At 42.3% G+C, this 20844-nt stretch overlaps 1 protein-coding gene across 8 annotated transcripts in view; it reads left to right on the top strand.

Annotated features, from left to right (window-relative positions):
- arvcfb (ARVCF delta catenin family member b) overlaps nucleotides 1–20844 on the top strand; it is a 255424-nt gene that overhangs the window by 160028 nt on the left and 74552 nt on the right. For 7 of the 8 annotated variants that reach the window (XM_082555957.1, XM_082555958.1, XM_082555956.1 and 4 more), the window contains 3 exons: nucleotides 2960–3118; nucleotides 3862–3882; nucleotides 12433–13073. In XM_082555957.1, the coding sequence (XP_082412083.1) occupies nucleotides 2993–3118; nucleotides 3862–3882; nucleotides 12433–13073 (788 nt within the window). In that variant the 5' untranslated portion in view covers nucleotides 2960–2992. The remainder of the gene's footprint in view (nucleotides 1–2959; nucleotides 3119–3861; nucleotides 3883–12432; nucleotides 13074–20844) is intronic. The other variant, XM_082555955.1, reaches the window with a different exon arrangement.

The raw sequence follows: 20844 nt of genomic DNA, 5'->3' as shown, positions 1-20844 counted from the left end.
TCTGAGATCTATGATATAAATGATTTACTGATTATAAGGAAGGTATACATAGATGGAATTTGTTATGCAAGTCAAGTGGTAGTAGAGTTGACATAAACAACTCGGTCAGTCCTGGTTGAAACACCAATGAAACTATTTAATATGTGGAGCAGAATGCTCTCAGGATTCATATGGAAGCCCAGAGTGAGATGCACAACACTACAGCTTCCTGCAAAGTCATTTTAAAGCTGCAGAATTGAGATATTTAATCTACTGGTGCAACCCTTCCTACAAAGCAAAATAGTAAGGTGGACATGACTCAAATAGATTTACCATTTCAAACAATAATCGGAGACAGAAAATCACATTTAGAACTGAAAGAAAACTGTGGGACAAGAACACCCCTAAATATCTGGTTTGGTTATATGAATAACTAAAATTAGGAAATCCGATGAAACAGCTACGGTGGGTAGCATATGATAAAGAATTTGCTCCAGCCCAGCAAGATAATCGCTTTAAACGATGGTCAGCCAGAGGTGTTTGGACATCAGATGCAGGGGAAATGCACAGTTTTGAAAGACTTAAGGGCAAACATGATTGGAAAGGCAAGACTACTTCCGATATTGGGGGTTAGATCCTATTTTAACAGTAACATGGAACCTAGGGATGAAAGTAATACTGGCCTAATCATCCTAATAACTGATACGTACAAATCTAAGATTACACAACTGAATAGATCTAGTTCAGGTCACGGGAGGGAATTTGCATTGGAAAAATATGATTCGATTTTTCTTACTACTCAGAAACTAAAATGAAAGCAGAAGGTCCAATGTAAACATGGACGTTGTTGGAGACAGTGTGGAGAACTGGTAGCTGATCACTTTCACATCTTCTGGGGTTGCCCAGCTATTCAACCATATTGGAGTGAAATTGTAGAAGTAATTACCCAGGGAGCTGGTAAGAAAGCAGTTACCAGGAAATGGCTAATGAAAGAACTCCCAGTAAAGACAGAATGGAAAGAAAAAGTACAGGAAATATATAAAATGGAGAATTCACTTTTTCTGAGTGTAGAATGGATCAGTTCAGTAAATACAGGAGGTAATGGGAAAGCTATATTGTAGTTAATATGTGGAATAAGGTATTTTGACAGAAAACCTGAAGTAGATATGTATTTGCTTGTTGTTAAACCCTTTTATTGTCAATGAATGATGTAATGATGCCTTGCAAAGCTCCTTTTCATCTGATCCATCTACTGTTCACTGAAGCCTCATCTGAAACTCAGTTAAAGGGAAACAGGAAGTAAAGACCGAGGTACATCAAATTATATAATAACTAGACTGAAAATTAGTGGCATCAGGTATTTTGTAGTGTTAAATCCAAATTTGAAATTTCTGATTCAAATCAATGTCACTATGAATTGGGGAGATCAGGAGAGAGGTTTAACAGTGGTGTCTTTAGCCATTAATAAAACATGGTAGAGGCTCTGTCGTGGTTTCATGCTGTAGTTCTGTGAGTGGCTGTGGGGATCCTGTCAGAAGTGATGGAAATATGAATGTAGAAAAGTACCATCAGATTTTAAATCGTCATTGGCCTCCTCAGAGCCCAGACCTCAGCATTGATGAAGCAGTGTGAGATTATCTTGACCGGGATCAGAGCTCAAGGTAGAAACAAGAAGCCTAGAGAAATATTCCTGAAGACTACTTAAAGAAATGATAAGAAAGCATGTCTAAAAGAGTTCAATCTGTGTTGAAGAGCAAAGCTGGTCACTCCAAATATTGATTTTAAACCTGTTAGAACTGTATTAACTCTGCTTTTTCTTTTTCTTTTTTACTGTATTTCAATTTAAGTTTTCCACATTTGAAGAAATTGTTTCATCCATTTTCCTAGCAAAATATAAAGAACCAAGGAATGGCTCAAGGCTTTTGCAGAGCACTGTGACAGAGAGAGTTGGGAGAGAGGGAAAGAGTTGTCAACAGTTTTTCAGTCAAATGAAGACACCTGGCCACAGTTTAAGTCACAAACTTACCTGCCACAAGCAAGACGTGTGGAATACCTCCAATCTGCTGACAAGTTGTTGTTATCTTCCTCCGTGCTATGTTAGGTTTTGTTCTAACAATCACTGCGCTGCTGCTGACACGTGGTATAGTAAACACAGAGCAAGACCGAATCCAATCGATTGGCCTATTGTCATCGATGTCCAGTCTAGCTTTCTGAGTCACTGTCCAACCACTATCCAATTCAATTACTGAATCAGTGCATGTCTGATGTTCCCTATCCTAAATCTGCTGCTGTTACAGTGACAATAACGTGAACATTTCAAATTCAGCTACGTCCTTTTTTGAGTGAACCAGTTGTGCATTTGTGTTTTTAAACTGCTTTTTTAAATCTTTGACAGTGTATGTACATTTCCATGACCTATACACAAGCAGGGACAGACTGAATACGTTTGACACACTGAGTCACTGTCGTTGTGAAAACGGCAGTATGTTATTTTTAATTATATCCATACAATACAGTTACATTTTCATATTTCAGTTATTTTCATGAATATTTTCTGCAGCCCTTTTTTTTCATACCGCATCGTGTTTGGAAATCGTAAACACTTATTATTCATATCCGTGTATTTTAAAGCGGTTATTTTCTACACATTATTATTCACGCCATGCGCTTCACACTTTCCATCTACTTGATGTTCGAGTGTTGCATTGCAAATTGCAGGTGGCATTATATTTAATACACTTCATTTGCAATGTTCTTATTTATGCTCTGCTTCTCTCTGCTGGATTCTAATGTCATTTGTTGCTGCTGTGGCCCAATTAAAGTTTCATCTTGTCGTATGTCTAATGGATGATTACCTGGATGCTGTTCTGTTTTTCTCCACTCTATCTTAACAGCTTTTTTTATTTAATTTTTTTTTAAATCTGTCGGTTATTTCAGTTCAGTTTTTCTCAGATTCTCTTTTTTACTTCTCTCTGCACAGGAGCAGAGCCCCAGTAACGCCACATCCCTGGCCATGATGCAAGAGCCGCAGGAGGTGGTGGAGGAGACGGTCACCATTGAAGAAGACCCCGGCACCCCCACCTCCCACGTCTCAGTGGTCACCTCTGATGATGGAACCACACGGCGCACAGAAACCAAGGTAAGACGCAAAGCTGCACACACAGCATGGTCACAGTGCATAGGCAGTGGCTGATGCTGATCCTAAAAAAAAAAAAAAAAACTAGTGACGACATGATTAAATAGAAAGGTCAGTTATACAGGGGGGCAAATTATTTGATACGCTGTTGAACTGGTGCATTTCTAGCATTTAAATGGAGCAAATTTCTGTTCATTTCTTTGCAAGTGACCAAACTTATAAATTCAGCAGGGGATCAAATCATTTTTGTCCCCCACAGATATATTAAATTAAAGGAGTGATCCAGTTAAAATTTGAAACTTTAAAATGTTTTTTAAAATAAAGCTATGACCTGTGCATAACACTGGTAAGCCATACTTTTTCTGCGTACTATCACACGAGTAGGACTCTTCAAAGCAGCGGCATTGTTTTGGCACATTGATCCCAATAACCTCATAGTAGCAAAACTCCCCAAAGTCCCTTTGATCCATTTCAGTATTGCTCAAATTATGCTTATGGATTACTGCTTGGTACCGTATCTCCACTCCCAGACTTCCATTCTTAAGAACTATAAATCCCATAATCCTACAGCCCAAAGTGGTTTCATCTCCTTCTCATGGCTTTATTTTCTTCATTTTCTTTCTTTTATTTGTTATTGTTATTATTATTATTATGAGCAAATTCCCCTGATGTTCTATCAGTTTTGTGCTCCTCAAAAGCTCCTTTGTTGATTCGTCCTTTACTGTGTTCTTTTGTTTTTCTGTAAGGGTATATCAGCTAACGTGAAGGTGAGTTGACTTTTGTACCAGTATAGCTTTTCCCATCACGCCACCATTATTTGTGTGCCCATACAGGCTATAGCAGCAGCGTGCAACACAACTCTGCATCATCACAAGCTAAAAGCAACCTCTCACTTAAGCCACTGCTTGCTGCTTCCACCTCGGTTGATCTGTCCCTAGCAATACTCTCTTTTGCATAGTTTTTCTCTGTCTTTGTTTTATGTAGTGTCTCAGTATTCCTTGGTGGAATCATAAATTATAAGAAAGTCTATAATTTATAACTTTGATATACAGCTGCAAGCAAAAGCTTGACAGTCTGTGGCCTTAGCAGTAAATATGGAGGCGACATTAGAATCAGACTCTTTGAATCAGTGAGTTTGGAAAAAGGATCAATCAAAGTCGGACCTTCACAATAACGTCTGAGAAAGCAAATAATGGCACAAACACATCAGATTTGTGGGTCCTGCACAAAAACAGCAACTCATTATGCGTTCTCTCTAAAGAGTTTTGACTAATGCAGTCCATTTTCCTTAATAAATAAATGTCCAAGTCTAGTTTTTATCTATATCTAATTTTAGGACTTTTGTGAAAATCTAATGACGTTTTAGGTGATATTTATAAAGAAACACAGTGAAGTGTTCACAAACATTTTCCTGAAACTGTACGCTTTAAATTATAAGGTTGGGGAATTTTAATATCAGTGAAATTGTTTTAGGTTTCTTGAAATCAAAGTAAATTTGGTGTTTGTTTAACATGTAAACCAGGACAAAATCATTTGCTACCTTGCTGAAGATCTCAGAGCTGTGAAACCTTTTCAGGCGGTATCGTTATTCTGCTAAAGCCTGAATTCATTGTTGTATTGGATTTGACCAAACAGCATCATCAGAATAATGCTGGGATTGAAAATTCAGTTTTTGCTTCTACATTTTAAGGCGTTCAGAGATAGGGTTGTATTGCAAGATCTTTGCGGGGGGATTCAGATATACGCCTTTGTGGCTACAGTCAGCTGCTGTAGCTGGAGGCTTCCAGAGCAGTGGTGAGGAGCTGTGTGGAGCTCTTACTCCTGTGACTGTGAAACTGTAATTAAAAAGCCTGGTCTAATCCCTCATCAGGGAGGACCCGTTGCCCTCCAGCCTGTTTACTGCTAGGGAATTGGCCACACAAACTCTCTCGCACGCTTTTATGCATTACAGCGCAAGACTTGTTAGGAGTAACACACACAAAACGCACGCAGTAAAACATCACACTAATCAAGGGCTTTGCTGCCGAGGACGGGGAAAGAACGAGGCTAGTTTTAAGGGCCTGCCACCCTGCTGAGAGGTGGGGTTGCCTGTTTTCTGGAAGTCACTTTGAAGGGGAATGTAGATTAAGCAGATTGCTCAGGGTGAACTTGTGGAAGGTTGTAGGTCTGTGGTGGTAAACAGATCCAGACCCAGTTGAGAATTTACAAAGAGAATTTTGTCCTGCTCGCTTTCCTTGTCTGTCTTTTTCCTCAACTCCTCTCCTGTCTTTGACTCCCTTTTCTGAAGTGTTCCTTTACCCTATCCCTCTTTCCATTTCTCCCAGCAAGTCAGTTGTATTTATGTGCATACGTGCTCTTTTAACCCAAAGGTTTGCCATGCTTTCTAATGCTAACACACTCCTTTCCCTTTATGGTTATCCCCCACCTGACTGTTTGAAGTTGAAGCACTGGAGCTTCTCCTACATTGCTGATTTGCAGGCAAAAAAGGAAAAAAGTTTGTTCAGTTGTAAATATTTTTCTTTTAATTCAGTATTCGGGAAAATTACTTGGTTGAATAATGGGAAAGGAAGAGAAAAGTGGGGGTTTTTCCCCCCTGATTGTCCGTTGGGAAAAAATAAAAACAGATGGGACTTGTGTTGTAGAACTGTGTGGTTGTGCAAAGAGACCGGTAAATCTCAGGTGACAAATGGAGTTAATCTTGGAAATTTCTCATTTAAGGCTGCAAAACAGCACTGAATAACCTTTCATTGGCAGATTAACTGCTGGTTCTGTTTATGCGCTCAATCAGGTCAATTCAAAAGTGAACTGGCCCGGACCCTGAACGTGCGTATGAGTTAGAACACATATACATGCTCAATTAGATCCACATTCTACCTCCTGCCCTACAATGCCATGCTTTTTTTTTTTTCTTTTTTCTTGGCTGCCTCCCAGCCCTCTTTTCCTGCTGGCAGACACTCTGAATAAAACACCGGTCATTTCAGTGCTAAAGTACAGTTGGACCAATAAAAGCAGCCTTCTTTCTCATTGGTCTGGATGTGAGCTAGTGTGTGTGTGTGGATGCAGACCACCAAACCAATAGCATTTTCATCGCCCATCATGCACTGGCAAGTCAAACTGAAGCAGCAACTGGTTATTATCTTCCAGAGGGGAAAAAAAGGCCTAATGGTGATTTATTCATGTCTGGCTGTTATTAAAAAAAGAAATTGTCTTTGATGAAGATAGACTGCACACTCATCAAGCTAGGCAGTTACTAGAGCAGAGTAAGAACGCTTTTCTCTCAAGATGCAGACAACTGCTGTAGCCATGTGACATGGTTTATAAGTATGGCCGAGCCCGGCACATAATTAGCTTTGAAATCTGACAAGAGTCTTAATTTTCTTTATCCTCCTAAAAGTTGATGATACACTGCAACAGTGGTGTCAGATATATTGTGAACCCCTTTTTAAAACTGGCTTCAGTGGAATGATTGCTAACGAAGCAGCTAATCAAAGGAAAATTGCCACCTTGGGACGTTCTTGAAATCGACACAGTTGTCAATAGCTCCGTGTCTGACACCCACAGGAAAAATGATTTGACTGGTGCTTCGGATACAATGTATTCAAAATTGCTGAATGGGTTTCTCAAGTCTTTGTCTATTCTCACTGCAGGAGGCTAATGAGAGATAGCAGGCTAACTCTGCGTGGGGCTACAGAAGTTGAAGCTTCCTGACAAATGCTGGATTCAGAGGAATAATTAACAATCGAGACAAAACTGAATAATAACGTCTGAGTCACGATTTCAACAGGCCTAGTGTTAAAGCCCACTTTCCCCCAAACATTTTATGCGACCATAAAATGCATGGAAAAGCAGCATGTAGCCACTGTGATGTCATCAATCGTTTAGGGAAGTTCCCTGGTGCTGAGCCATTTAACGATTGCCACCTCGGTATTTTGAAACTAGAGACAACAAGCGAGAAACTGATCTGGCTGAGAAACTGAGGGACACCACACGCTCGTATGCTCTAAAAGCCTGTTTTATCCTCCTCCTTGGCTCTAACTGGAACCATAGCTTACAGAATGAACATGATGTTGCGTTTATGAAGACTTGAAACTAGCCATTAAGACCATAACCTCAAATAAATCAAGTGAGAGGTTTCCCCCCCATAGGCTTCTACATCTGGACTTCTTTTTTAAAAACTGCTTTTAATAAGTTAGAGAGGTACGTTTAACCTGAAGTTTCAGTGTCACGAAAAGGTAACCTATGCTTAACACATTATGTTTGAATTCTGCTATAAGTGCCATACAGTGGGGCAAAAAAGTATTTAGTCAGCCACCGATTGTGCAAGTTCCCCCACCTAAAATGATGACAGAGGTCAGTAATTTGCACCAGAGGTACACTTCAACTGTGAGAGACAGAATGTGAAAAAAAAAATCCATGAATCCACATGGTAGGATTTGTAAAGAGTTTATTCGTAAATCAGGGTGGAAAATAAGTATTTGGTCAATAACAAAAATACAACTCAATACTTTGTAACATAACCTTTGTTGGCAATAACAGAGGTCAAACGTTTACTATAGGTCTTTACCAGGTTTGCACACACAGTAGCTGGTATTTTGGCCCATTCCTCCATGCAGATCTTCTCGAGAGCAGTGATGTTTTGGGGCTGTCGCCGAGCAACACGGACTTTCAACTCCCGCCACAGATTTTCTATGGGGTTGAGGTCTGGAGACTGGCTAGGCCACTCCAGGACTTTCAAATGCTTCTTACGGAGCCACTCCTTTGTTGCCCGGGCGGTGTGTTTTGGATCATTGTCATGTTGGAAGACCCAGCCTCGTTTCATCTTCAAAGTTCTCACTGATGGAAGGAGGTTTTGGCTCAAAATCTCACGATACATGGCCCCATTCATTCTGTCCTTAACACGGATCAGTCGTCCTGTCCCCTTGGCAGAAAAACAGCCCCATAGCATGATGTTTCCACCCCCATGCTTCACAGTAGGTATGGTGTTCTTGGGATGCAACTCAGTATTCTTCGTCCTCCAAACACGACGAGTTGAGTTTATACCAAAAAGTTCTACTTTGGTTTCATCTGACCACATGACATTCTCCCAATCCTCTGCTGTATCATCCATGTGCTCTCTGGCAAACTTCAGACGGGCCTGGACATGCACTGGCTTCAGCAGCGGAACACGTCTGGCACTGCGGGATTTGATTCCCTGCCGTTGTAGTGTGTTACTGATGGTGACCTTTGTTACTTTGGTCCCAGCTCTCTGCAGGTCATTCACCAGGTCCCCCCGTGTGGTTCTGGGATCTTTGCTCACCGTTCTCATGATCATTTTGACCCCACGGGATGAGATCTTGCGTGGAGCCCCAGATCGAGGGAGATTATCAGTGGTCTTGTATGTCTTCCATTTTCTGATGATTGCTCCCACAGTTGATTTTTTCACACCAAGCTGCTTGCCTATTGTAGATTCACTCTTCCCAGTCTGGTGCAGGTCTACAATACTTTTCCTGGTGTCCTTCGAAAGCTCTTTGGTCTTGGCCATGGCGGAGTTTGGAGTCTGACTGTTTGAGGCTGTGGACAGGTGTCTTTTATACAGATGATGAGTTCAAACAGGTGCCATTCATACAGGTAACGAGTGGGGGACAGAAAAGCTTCTTACAGAAGACGTTACAGGTCTGTGAGAGCCAGAGATTTTCCTTGTTTGAGGTGACCAAATACTTATTTTCCACCCTAATTTACGAATAAATTCTTTACAAATCCTACCATGTGAATTCATGGATTTTTTTTTTCACATTCTGTCTCTCACAGTTGAAGTGTACCTCTGGTGCAAATTACTGACCTCTGTCATCATTTTAAGTGGGGGAACTTGCACAATCGGTGGCTGACTAAATACTTTTTTGCCCCACTGTATATGGAACCATGACGCACTTAAGATGAGGTTTTTTTTATATATATATACATATATCTGTTTTCTGTGTATTATTGTAGGGTCTTTACCTATATAGTATCCTATTAGAATCTTCCAGATTCCTGATCTGATTCCTGATCTGGCACCTCCACCACTCCTTTCCCCTTCCACATTTCTACCTCGTCCTTTTCCAGCTCATCTCAAGCCTCATGCACTAAACTGAAATCAGAGCTCTAACACACTAAAATAGGCATAAACACGCCTTTTCATTCTCAATTTTGTCCCAGTTACTGTCAGCAGATCAGAATTGCTACCCTCCCATCTTCGACAGTTACCAAGAGCCAGCTAAACAACAACAAGAACAGCTGGTTATAAGCTAACATTATGCTAATGTTTGACTCCAGCAATGATAGCTCCACCTCAAAGAAAGCTTCAGTCACTCAGGCCAACAGAAAAGTTGAAATCCTTAAAAATGTTGGTGTCGCTGTCATCCATCAGAAGTGAGCTTCATTGGCTCATCGACCTGTTTCAGCCTCCTTTCACAAAGCTTTACAGCCTCCTCCAGACTGAATAGCTGTGGATGCTCCACACCCGACATTATAACATGAACAGTCATCTGACGGATTTATTGCTAGGTGTTGATGTTATTAACATATAGTGTGTACAAAAAAATTTTTGATCCAAAAAATAGAAACACTCTGACCGGCCAGCTGTGGCCATTTTGGGTTTCAAACAGTTAAAAGAAAGAATATCACAGTCTCATGACGGAAAACACATAGTAGCTAAATATCTGAATTATGGGAAGAGCTTTACTCCTTCACAAATATTTGACCCCTCCTCTAAGGTCCCACTGGCACTGGAGGAGACTTCTCTTACACATCTGTGGTTTAGTGGTGATTCCAGCTCATTAAAATAGCAGTGTATCTGTTTATTAGATCATTTTGTTATTCCTAAGCTGTTTCTCTTTTGCACACCGTTGCTTGTTACACTCAGACTATGTGAATCAGAACTGTATGGATCAGTGTGTAATGAAACAAATTTTCCCACGAATCCCTTCAACTTCAGGTCACCAAAGTGGTGAAAACCATCACCCGTCGCACCTACCATCCATTGTTGGTATCTGACAACTTGTTAGTGGAGTCCAGGCCTGCCACACGCACCCCCACCCCGGTCACCAACTCGACCCCCACCCTATCTGAGACAGACCCAGTAAAGGACGCCGAGCCTGTGTGATTTGTGTTGTTTCTTGCCTCCCCCCGCCTGCCTGAATTTTCCCAAGATATAATAACAGTTTTAATTTTCCTCATTCTCTTTAAGAGAAGATGAAAACTAATCGAAGGTTTTGCAATCACAAGCTGCTCAAAAATCTGATCACTCCCTCAGTTTTGCCTCACTAGCCCATGGCCACCTTGTCAATTTAAGTGCCCGATAAAGTGAATGCCACAGAGGTTGTGAAATGTCTTGCAGTGCTGTAAAGTGGACAGTTTGCCGCCTGCTACTTTCCCCTCTGTTTTAACAGTTTGATAAACCGTCTAGGACTGTGTCTTAACTGCCTGTGGGTTTTTTTGTTTGCTTTGTTTTTTTGTTAAACATTTTTCAGTACTGCTGTCACTTTCCAAGCATGTACAAACACAGAAATCTTGAGTATTGCTACATATTCATATATATTTGCAACCAATTTAGCAATTCTCTTTTGAGCCTGTTTACACCACTTGAGCATATTTCAGAGGCTCTTCTGAAACCCTGGTCCCTCGTCTACCCGTGCGTGACGGTTTAACGCCTTGTGAACTTGAGCGCACATCAAAGAGCGTTTGAAACCTATCCGATAGCTCCCTTTGCAGCCCTTGCAAATCGCCCAAAAAGCTGTGTTAGTACAAGGCAGCCGGGCGTGTCGAGGCTGGGAAGCTGTAGCATTCAACGTACCCTCGTCTCAGTTTCTGTCAGAATAAAATAGCACCAAATATTAGCCAAATGTGATTAAAAAATACTAGAAATGTTTATTTATTTATTGTGCACATGTAGCCACCTCATGCACGGTATGACATTCAGCCTCTAGCTCTTGTTGGGTCACCGAAGCCCAGCAAGTAGCACCAGAGCAGTCTAGACTTGAGGTCCTGCTATGACCTGCCACAGTGAACAAGATGAAAGCAAGCTCATTATTGTGATTCTAAGGTCATGCACATCCTTTAGCTGATGTAACTCAAGCAAATGAGCTCTTTGGGTTTTTTTTTTTAACTATGCCACTCCACCTCAGCTTTGTGCAGTTAGAAACAAATGCAAACTATTCAGTAATTACTGTGCTTAAAACATGGAAATGAACCTTGACGTTCCTGAAATAGGCTGTCTTATGTAGCTCACAGTGAGAGTGTAACCAAGAAACAAGGCCAGTGAAAATTTCTATTTGTTTCAAGCAAGTTAATGAGGATGCCGTGTTTAACAACTGATATGTGGTTTATGCGTTTGCTCCTGGCGCCGTCCTTTGTGGTGCGGTTTAATGCTTCATTGTGGTTCCATGATATTATTACGTGCCTCTGCTCCTGATTAAAATCAGAATCATGGCATTGATGGGAAAATAAAGACGGCGTTTTCAGATTAACAGGGCCGGTACTGAAAATGAAGCCCATCGGAATCAGGAATGAGCAGGGTCTTTTTTTGTCTTTTTCCTTAGATTTTAAGTTTTTAAGGGAACAAAACTCTCTGCAACACCTTGTCAGGCACGACGTGAACTACATCAGACCTGCGCCCCTTGCAGATGACGGTTAATTTTCATCAGCTTCATTAATTTTAAAGATGAATTTATAGCCACGGACAAAATAGCCAATTATCAGCCACAGCAGAATTCAGTGGGCAGCAAATTGCTTTCTATATGGGCAGAGAGCCCAAGGAGGGAGTCGCTGTCTGTCATTCTCCAGCCAGAAAACCACAGAGACAGCAGAGGAAGCAGAGTTATTTAGCTCAAGGATGATGCGAATTTGAGAAATGCGTGCACGCAGGTCTGGCTTTAACAGTCCCTCAGCTATGGACTGTGATGCTACATTGCTCATCTGGAGCCATTCGGGACTCAAGGTCCAGTGGAGCTATACAACTTCCATCAGGCTCAGTTGCAGCACTATTCAGCCTGAATTTGCACTTCCTGTGTACACACAGCATCTGGGGTTTAAATTTGGAGCGTTTGTCTTAAAGCAGATCGGATGTACTGCCTGCTTTTTTTTCTAACAACCAACGTGTTACACAGGCTGAAAATTGAATATTGGTCAGTTAGTACTATGCCTCGTTGGCATAAGGGTTTAAAGATTGAGTTAAACCTTAACATTTCCAAGTGCTCACATTTATTATGTGTGTTGTCAGCTTAAAGCTGACCACTGTAGCATAGGTTTGGTGTAACATTGTTCTACGCTGTCTGACAGTGTGTATCTGTTTCCCCATGCAGGTGACTAAGATGGTGAAGACGGTGACCACTCGGACAGTGCGTCAGGTGCCCCTCGGCCCCGATGGCTTGCCGCTGCCTGAAGGCACGTCCCCGCTGGGCAGCTACACCGATTCCATTGACCGGCGATACCTGAAGAATGGAAGTGACCGCTTCATAACGCCTCAAGCAACCTCAACCCTGACGCGCTCCTACAACAACTCCTACAACGATTCATATGGAGAGACACCGGAGAGCCAGTACATTCGCCATTATGGTCTTCACGATGGCTACACCGATTTGACGGATAACTACGGCAGTCTTTCTCGTGGTGTCAACTACCGGCCGCCGCGGTACCCATACATGCCTAATAGCTACCGGCCGGAGAATAGCTACACCCTGCCTATCAGAAAGGATGATTATGGCCATGTGGCGCAGCCCCAGGTGCCTATGGGCAGCAGCACTGTGGATCTGAACCGCTCACAACCAGAACGCTTCCAGCCTGAGCCGTATGGTCTGGAGGATGATCGCCGCAGCTTGGGCCCCGAAGAAGAAGAGCCATATGAGCTGGAGCCTGATTACTCCACTGCCAACCGACGCACCCTGCCAGGGGCCAACCGTGGGCGCACCCACCGGGAACCGCTGCGTGATGGCCCCCGAGTCAGGTGAGGGTTGCTTTTACAAAGGAGTCCTTGGCTAATATTTGACATAGTGAGATTGTAATATACAGCCATTTATACTGCTACTACTGCTTATGGGGAATAATTTGGTAAAGGTGTGCAAGTTCATACAGTGTATATATTTTACTTTTTTGCACTAGAATTCTGTTTTGGAGTATTTTATGCTTAAGATACTTTGTGTTAACACAAGTGAACTCTGCAATGAGAGAGAAGAGTATTTGTCTCATTTACACCATAAAAAAAGACTACATCATAGTAAACAGATGTCTCTTGTCTGTGAGCACCTTGTTTGAGAAAGGAAGCAAAGAATAAGTTGGTTTTGATTGCTGTTTTCCTCCAAGTAGATAGTGAACATGTTTTTATGTCAGGGGTAAAGAGGTGGGAATGAGAGACATGATGAGGGAGAGTCGGAGAGGACAGCGGGCTTTTGTCAGCTATCTTTCAAAGCCTTTCCTTTTTTTCAGGATCCTTTGTAGAGAGAGGCATAAAACTTGGCTCCGCTGGGCAGAAAAAAGCTTGTCAGCCTCTAACAATAAGATCCCAAAATGGACCCTTGTCTCCTAATAGTTTCCAATCAGTTTGTTGCCGCCCAAAGGAGAACCTGAGAAAAATGTCCACTCTCAAGTAAATCGAAGAGAGGGTTTGAAGTCGACTTGGTGTGTCTTAAAGACTTCTTTTCAATCAGCGATCTGTAGCAGATGGATATTTTCAAGTTCCTACACCTTTCCTCCACCAATCTAAGGGCTAAAATGTTTGGGCCTGAAGCCAAGTCTAAAGACAGGCTGTGGAGGTTTAAGTGCAGCAAAGAGCAAGAGAGGAAAGAGTCTGGATGTGTTTGGTTTTAGTTGTATTTAAAGAGGCTCTCCATAACTTCCAGGACATCATTGTTATTAATGACATCCACGTCCAGAAGGTTAGCCGAAGTTGAGAATTTGAAAGATAACATATTAAATTATTGGCACCATTAGAAATGCAATAGGAAGGTGTAACTCAGAATAAAGACGGAGTGGCAACGGCCCCATGCGGCTCATGTCATCGTCAACTCTACACGGATGGTGACAAATATATTTTCTTTTATTGAAAGGTGTTGATCTAAATATAAATCATAAACCTAAATAGCTTAATTACTGCTACATATGATTGTGAGCAGTGTTTAAAACGACACAAAAAGAAGAAAGAGAACAGTTTTGAACATTTTGTTACAGGTCAGGCACGTTAACCCTTACATTAATATCAACAATAGGGGTTTTTAAGTGGAAATATAGGAATTTCCTCTTTCTGGCATTTGTTATGACCATCTTTGACCCTCAGTTAATGGTGTAGAATGATAAAGGTGCACGAGATAGGAAATAATGTCAATTCTTAAAATGTAACCCCTCTGGTGACCGTTAAATTGTAAGTGTAATAAGCATAACAATGTGCAAATGTTACATTTGAGTTACCTGTGTAAATTTAGCTAATACACGGAAAAATAAATGTTACTTTGTATTTGAAGTAAACATCTGTATGTCAGTTGCCATAGAGACATTATGAATCTTGTACACTAGCTGAAAGATCAGTGTTTCTGCCTCAATATCAGCATGTTGAAACTAAAGTTGACCAATGATACATGCTGCATAACAAAGGTATGGCTACCGGAAAATTAGTCTGTTTCAGTACAAAGCAACAGTTACTTATTATTGGCCAAAATCAGTATCACTTGTCACTCTACACATATCATTTAATAAGCAATGAGATTAGCAAGCAGGATAAAGTTAGCCATATAGTGGTAACTGAGCTACTCTATTATTAATAGACTAATCTGAAAATTGCCAGACCAGGCCCAGGAGTTCGGAGGAATTAGCAGAGCTGAAGCAGAAAGTTTCTCCTTCTTATTCTCTATGTGAAGTTCTTGGGAGCCAGTCATTCGTTGAACAGTTTGTTAACTTGAATTTTCTAGCTAGTGTTACTCACTGAGAAAGGCACTTGTTCATAGAGTTCAGGACATGACATAGAAATCCTCATTTACATAGAAATCCTCCATAGGCTGCTGAAGGAAACCAAAAGGGTCGTGGAAGGTCTCATTTCTCAGTAGCAATCCGTCATCCAAAGGCATGAAAAAAGCAGGATAGCACATGTTTTACAGTGATGCAGAAGTCTGCTTTCATCCAGCATCTTAATTAAACTTATGTACAGACCCACTTGTGCATTTCAGAGTACACTGATGCGGATGAGGCTCCGAAGAACAGATGGCTAATCAGAATATCTGTCTTTACACACTTTTGACTTAGCTCTGAGTCTGACAATTACACACATAGTACCTGTCTGTGTCTCACTCATGCACGCACACACACACACACACACACACACACACACACACACACTTAATAATAATCCACATCTTCACAAAATGAGTCACTCCCCCATCCGCTTTGTGAGAGGCGCTTTCTTTGACAGGCAATTTGTAGCCTGCCTTACATGTGTCACAACACAGCCCTAACAGCCACATACACCCCTCAGACATGCACACTGACAGCTGCTCATGTGATTGCCCACACAAACTTGCGCACACACACACAAACACAGATTTGTAGCAGCTCTTGGATGACTGCTGTCCAAAGAAAGACGATCTTTCTTTCTTCTTTGCTTAGTTTTTCCTGCACTCGTGTCAAAACAACAGCATCCAAACAGCCTTTTCCCTTCCAGTAACAGTAACAGTGACAGTGAGCTCACTCCCGAGTGCCCAGTCTCTCCTGAGCACTCGAAGCACAATTAATATTCTTCCAAGAAAGCACTGGCTAACCCAGCGTGCTGTAATAAATCTGGGAATTTAAGGACTTTAATAACAGCTTATCATTACGTTGCAAGCCCTCAATTATGCTCAGAAATGAAGATGTTTTGTAATAAAACCTCTTTATGCATTGGAGTCAAGCACTCATTTTGTCACCTCCGTGGATGAGTGTTTGCTCATGGACAGAAATGATGATGTCTTTTTGGGCTTCTCTGGATGTGCCTCATTTGAAAGTCTTGTATTACCATAGCTATCAAGTACACATACATACAAAAATGCAGAGACTTGCATACGGTCATTGAGCCAGAAAGGTGAACCATAACATGACAGGATGTTAACAGATGGATCACATCGCGAATTTCTTTACATGGCAACATCTGCATTTGCTGTTTCTCTTCTTCAACCTTCAGCTTCTCCCTTTGTCATCTGTTAACACAGTCAAACATTTTTTCAGTAATCTTAGTGAACATCAGACATGAGATACCTTATGTCCTGTAAAAGAACTTAACTTTGAATCTCTGCTTTGTATCTGTGAGCCAACCATTGAAAGGAGGGATCATTTTTTTACGGTTTATGTTCATGAAAGAAAACTCCAAGCAGCAGGTACTAATTGTAGCTTCCGTATAGTGTGTGATGTGTAGAATTAGACAAGCCTGATGGAGCTTTATCTGATATTTTGTTGGTGCATCTAATTGTCTGGGCACTTTATACTTTGCCATATCTTTCTGCATCTTTCTGCATCTCTCTCTCTCTCTCTCTATCTATCTATCTATCTATCTATCTATCTATCTATCTATCTATCTATCTATCTATCTATCTATCTATCTATCTATCTATCTATCTATCTATCTATCTATCTATCTATCTATCTATCTATCTATCTATCTATAGATATCTAGATATAGATATCTAGATATAAAAACACCCAGCACGCCCCTGCGGGCGGTTTATCCTTCAAGCTCGGGTCCTCTACCAGAGGCCTGGGAGCTTGAGGGTCCTGCAGTATCTTAGCTGTTCCCAGGACTGCGCTCTTCTGGACAGAGATCTCCGATGTTATTCCCGGGATCTGCTGGAGCCACTCGCCTAGCTTGGGAGTCACCGCACCTAGTGCTCCGATTACCACGGGGACCACCATTACCTTCACCCTCCACATCCTCTCGAGCTCTTCTCTGAGCCCTTGGTATTTCTCCAGCTTCTCGTGTTCCTTCTTCCTGATATTGCTGTCATTCGGAACCGCTACATCGATCACTACGGCCGTCTTCTTCTGTTTGTCTACCACCACTATGTCCGGTTGGTTAGCCACCACCATTTTGTCCGTCTGTATCTGGAAGTCCCACAGGATCTTAGCTCGGTCATTCTCCACCACCCTTGGGGGCATCTCCCATTTTGACCTCGGGACTTCCAGGTTATACTCGGCACAGATGTTCCTGTACACTATGCCGGCCACTTGGTTATGGCGTTCCATGTATGCCTTGCCTGCTAGCATCTTGCACCCTGCTGTTATGTGCTGGATTGTCTCTGGGGCATCTTTACACAGCCTGCACCTGGGGTCTTGCCTGGTGTGATAGACCCCAGCCTCTATGGATCTTGTGCTCAGAGCTTGTTCTTGTGCTGCCATGATTAGTGCCTCTGTGCTGTCTTTCAGTCCAGCTTTGTCCAGCCACTGGTAGGATTTCTGGATATCAGCCACCTCCTCTATCTGCCGGTGGTACATACCGTGCAGGGGCCTGTCCTTCCATGATGGTTCCTCGTCTCCCTCCTCTTTCTTGGGTTTCTGCTGCCTGAGGTATTCACTGAGCACTCGGTCAGTTGGGCCCATCTTCCTAATGTATTCTTGGATGTTCGTTGTCTCATCCTGGACTGTGGTGCTGACACTCACCAGTCCCCGGCCCCCTTCCTTCCGCTTAGCGTACAGCCTCAGGGTGCTGGATTTGGGGTGAAACCCTCCATGCATGGTAAGGAGCTTTCTTGTCTTTATGTCAGTGGCTTCTATCTCCTCCTTTGGCCAGCCTATTACCCCAGCAGGGTACCTGATCACGGGCAGGGCGTACGTGTTGATGGCCCGGATCTTGTTCTTACCATTCAGCTGACTCCTCAGGACTTGCCTGACCCTCTGCAGGTACTTGGTGGTTGCAGCTTTTCTAGCGGCCTCTTCATGGTTCCCATTCGCCTGTGGGATCCCCAAGTACTTGTAACTGTCCTCTATGTCTGCAATGTTGCCTTCTGGTAGTTCAATCCCCTCAGTTCTGACTACCTTCCCTCTCTTTGTTACCATCCGACTACACTTCTCCAGTCCGAACGACATTCCAATGTCATTGCTGTATAGCCTGGTAGTGTGGATCAGTGAATCGATGTCTCGTTCACTCTTGGCATACAGCTTGATGTCATCCATGTACAGGAGGTGGCTGACAACTGCTCCGTTCTGTAGTCGGTATCCGTAGCCAGTCTTGTTAATGATCTCACTGAGGGGGTTCAGGCCTATGCAGAACAGCAGTGGGGACAGAGCATCTCCTTGGTAGATCCCGCACTTGATGGTGACTTGTGCTATGGGCTTGGAGTTGGCCTCTAGTGTTGTACGCCACATCCCCATTGAGTTCCTGATGAAGGCTCTTAGGGTCCCATTGATCTTGTACAATTCTAGGGATTCCAGTATCCAGCTGTGGGGCATTGAGTCATAGGCCTTCTTGTAATCAATATATATATATATATATATATATATATATATATATATAGCATCTCTTTCTTACTCCTGCTCAGGCTTTGCAGATACATGTTGCTCTTCCTTCCTCTCCCCATCCCCCACACTGTCTGAATGTGAATGCCTAGCACATCCTTAATGTGTGTGTGACACACTGCGTGTGTCCACGAGCACCTTTCAGGTGTGGGTGTCCTCAGGGCCAGGTTGATTAATAGCTGCTCTTGAACCCTGCCAGACTACTGAAGCTTTTTTAAACCAGTCTTTAATGGCTCATCTCTCCTTGGACAGTCAGCGTTGGGGGTCACTCCCCCCACACAGACATGTAAATACATGCAGACACATTTAGTGACCGCTTAATTGCATAGTGTGGGGTGGGACGGTGGATGGAGGGGGTCATTTCTATCCTCTTTTGTCTGTAGTGACACTAGCCAACTCAGGCATTTTCTCCCTTGTCCCATCTTGTCAAGAGGCATTCAAATCCAATCAGAGCAAGAGTAGTTTTTCAGTTTTTCTGTGCTCCTTTTGAAAAAGTTACAGCTGTGTTGCATCACCTCAATAACACTTAAAATAAGGAGAACAGTTGTTGCAGTTTTGAAAGCAAATTGTTTCTTATTCTTGCCTGATGCAGGATTTCACCTGCTCATCAGCGTCTCTAGTGTTTTTACAGGGTGACAGGTTTGGACTGCAGGATGCTATTTTAGCATCCAGAGTGCTAAAACAAGCCAGACCTGCCATGAAATCGGTTCATATTGTTAAGTGCATGAGTGCATTTGTACAGGACACTCGTGCACTGCTGCTCCATGCAAAAGATCTTTGGCCCATAGCAGATGGTGATGCTTCTGGATTTTGTATTTGTGAGGTTGCCCTGGACTATCTTTGCTGATCATTGTTTTCCTGAGCACAAGAAGTGATATCTGCTCCTGCTTTGTAATTGCTGTTTGTATAGCAAATCATTCTGATGACCTGTTGCTAAACAACTAGTTACAAGATATCTGAGATTCCTGTTTAGCATTACTTACTTTATCTTGTTCCAGTGTCTTTGACGTGTGTTGCTGGCCTCAAATTCAAAATGAGCATTTTTTTTTTTTTTAATACAGTTGGTCAGTTTCCAGTTTTGATTTGTTTTTGTCCACTTTTTTACTACTTTTTTGAAGTTGCTGCATTCTGTATTATTCCCATCTGTGGAAGCAGGGTAGTTATACTTCCACTCTGTCAATGAAACAATGTCACTTTATTAAAAAAAAAATAAACAACTCAAGTAGTTATGTAAAAGAAAATGCTATCAGAAAACCAGAGTAATTAAAAAGTGACTGGATGGAAAGACTCCGGCTCTGTTCCTTTCACTTCCCATTTCCACAATGACTTCTATGCACGATAAAACAATATTAATTCAAAATGAGCAAATTGTCAACAGGGACAGTCACTGAAAACCTCATAAATGCCAGGATGGTATTTGTACATATGAAATCCAAACATCTTCTAAGCCTGTAATCCTTCATAGTCGCCTCTTTTTATGGGCCTGCAGAAGACGAGGCTCATGCATGGCCGTGACTGAAATGTGATGCAAGTAATTGACAAACGATGAAGCAATGGGAGCATAGTGAGGATGTGACAGAGTTCAAACAAATCGATGAATACCAAACTCTGCAGCCACACACACATCTCATATCTACTGTATCTGCTTATCTTTTCTTCTTTGTTCTTTGTGTCATAAAACAAAACAAGCGCACCCGCGCAGTCGCACACGACACAAATAGGCTGGACATTTACCAGCTCCATTAACATGAGGAGAGTGATCTTCTGTAATCATGCTCAGAGCATCATCATATCTGGCTGCAAAGAACCCTTTCACATCCTATGAATACACCCTACCCTGCACGCACAATGGCGCCAATTTAAATGCAAATCCTGACATTCCCATCACTCAGCCTCAAGATGTCTGCTTCACCACCAGCCCTGCCACGTTGGCCCAGATCTAAATGAGGCACGATCTGCACAACTGTACATCTTATCTGTGTATTGAAGTGCACGTTAAAGAAAGTGCATGAGAAACACGGCACGGCAGATAATGTGTCTGCGTGTGTGTGTGTGTGTGTGGCGGGTATGTGCAGTGTTGTTGATGCTGAGATTGTGAACTTCCCTTCTTTTAGAGCGGGGTAATTTCTGCCTTTCTTTGCCTTGTCAAGTCAAATACTCTATAGCGAAAGAGATCTCTGAATGTTGTTGTATGTGTTTGGATCGTGGCGTACACATGGAAGCAATTAGTAAACCAGCAGCACGTGCACATG

The sequence above is a fragment of the Aulonocara stuartgranti genome (genome assembly GCF_965226115.1).
Source record: "Aulonocara stuartgranti genome assembly, chromosome: 12".
NCBI classification, from domain to species: Eukaryota; Metazoa; Chordata; class Actinopteri; order Cichliformes; family Cichlidae; genus Aulonocara; species Aulonocara stuartgranti.
The sequence above is the reverse complement of the archived record's forward strand: the minus strand, read 5'-3'. Positions and strand labels throughout refer to the sequence as shown.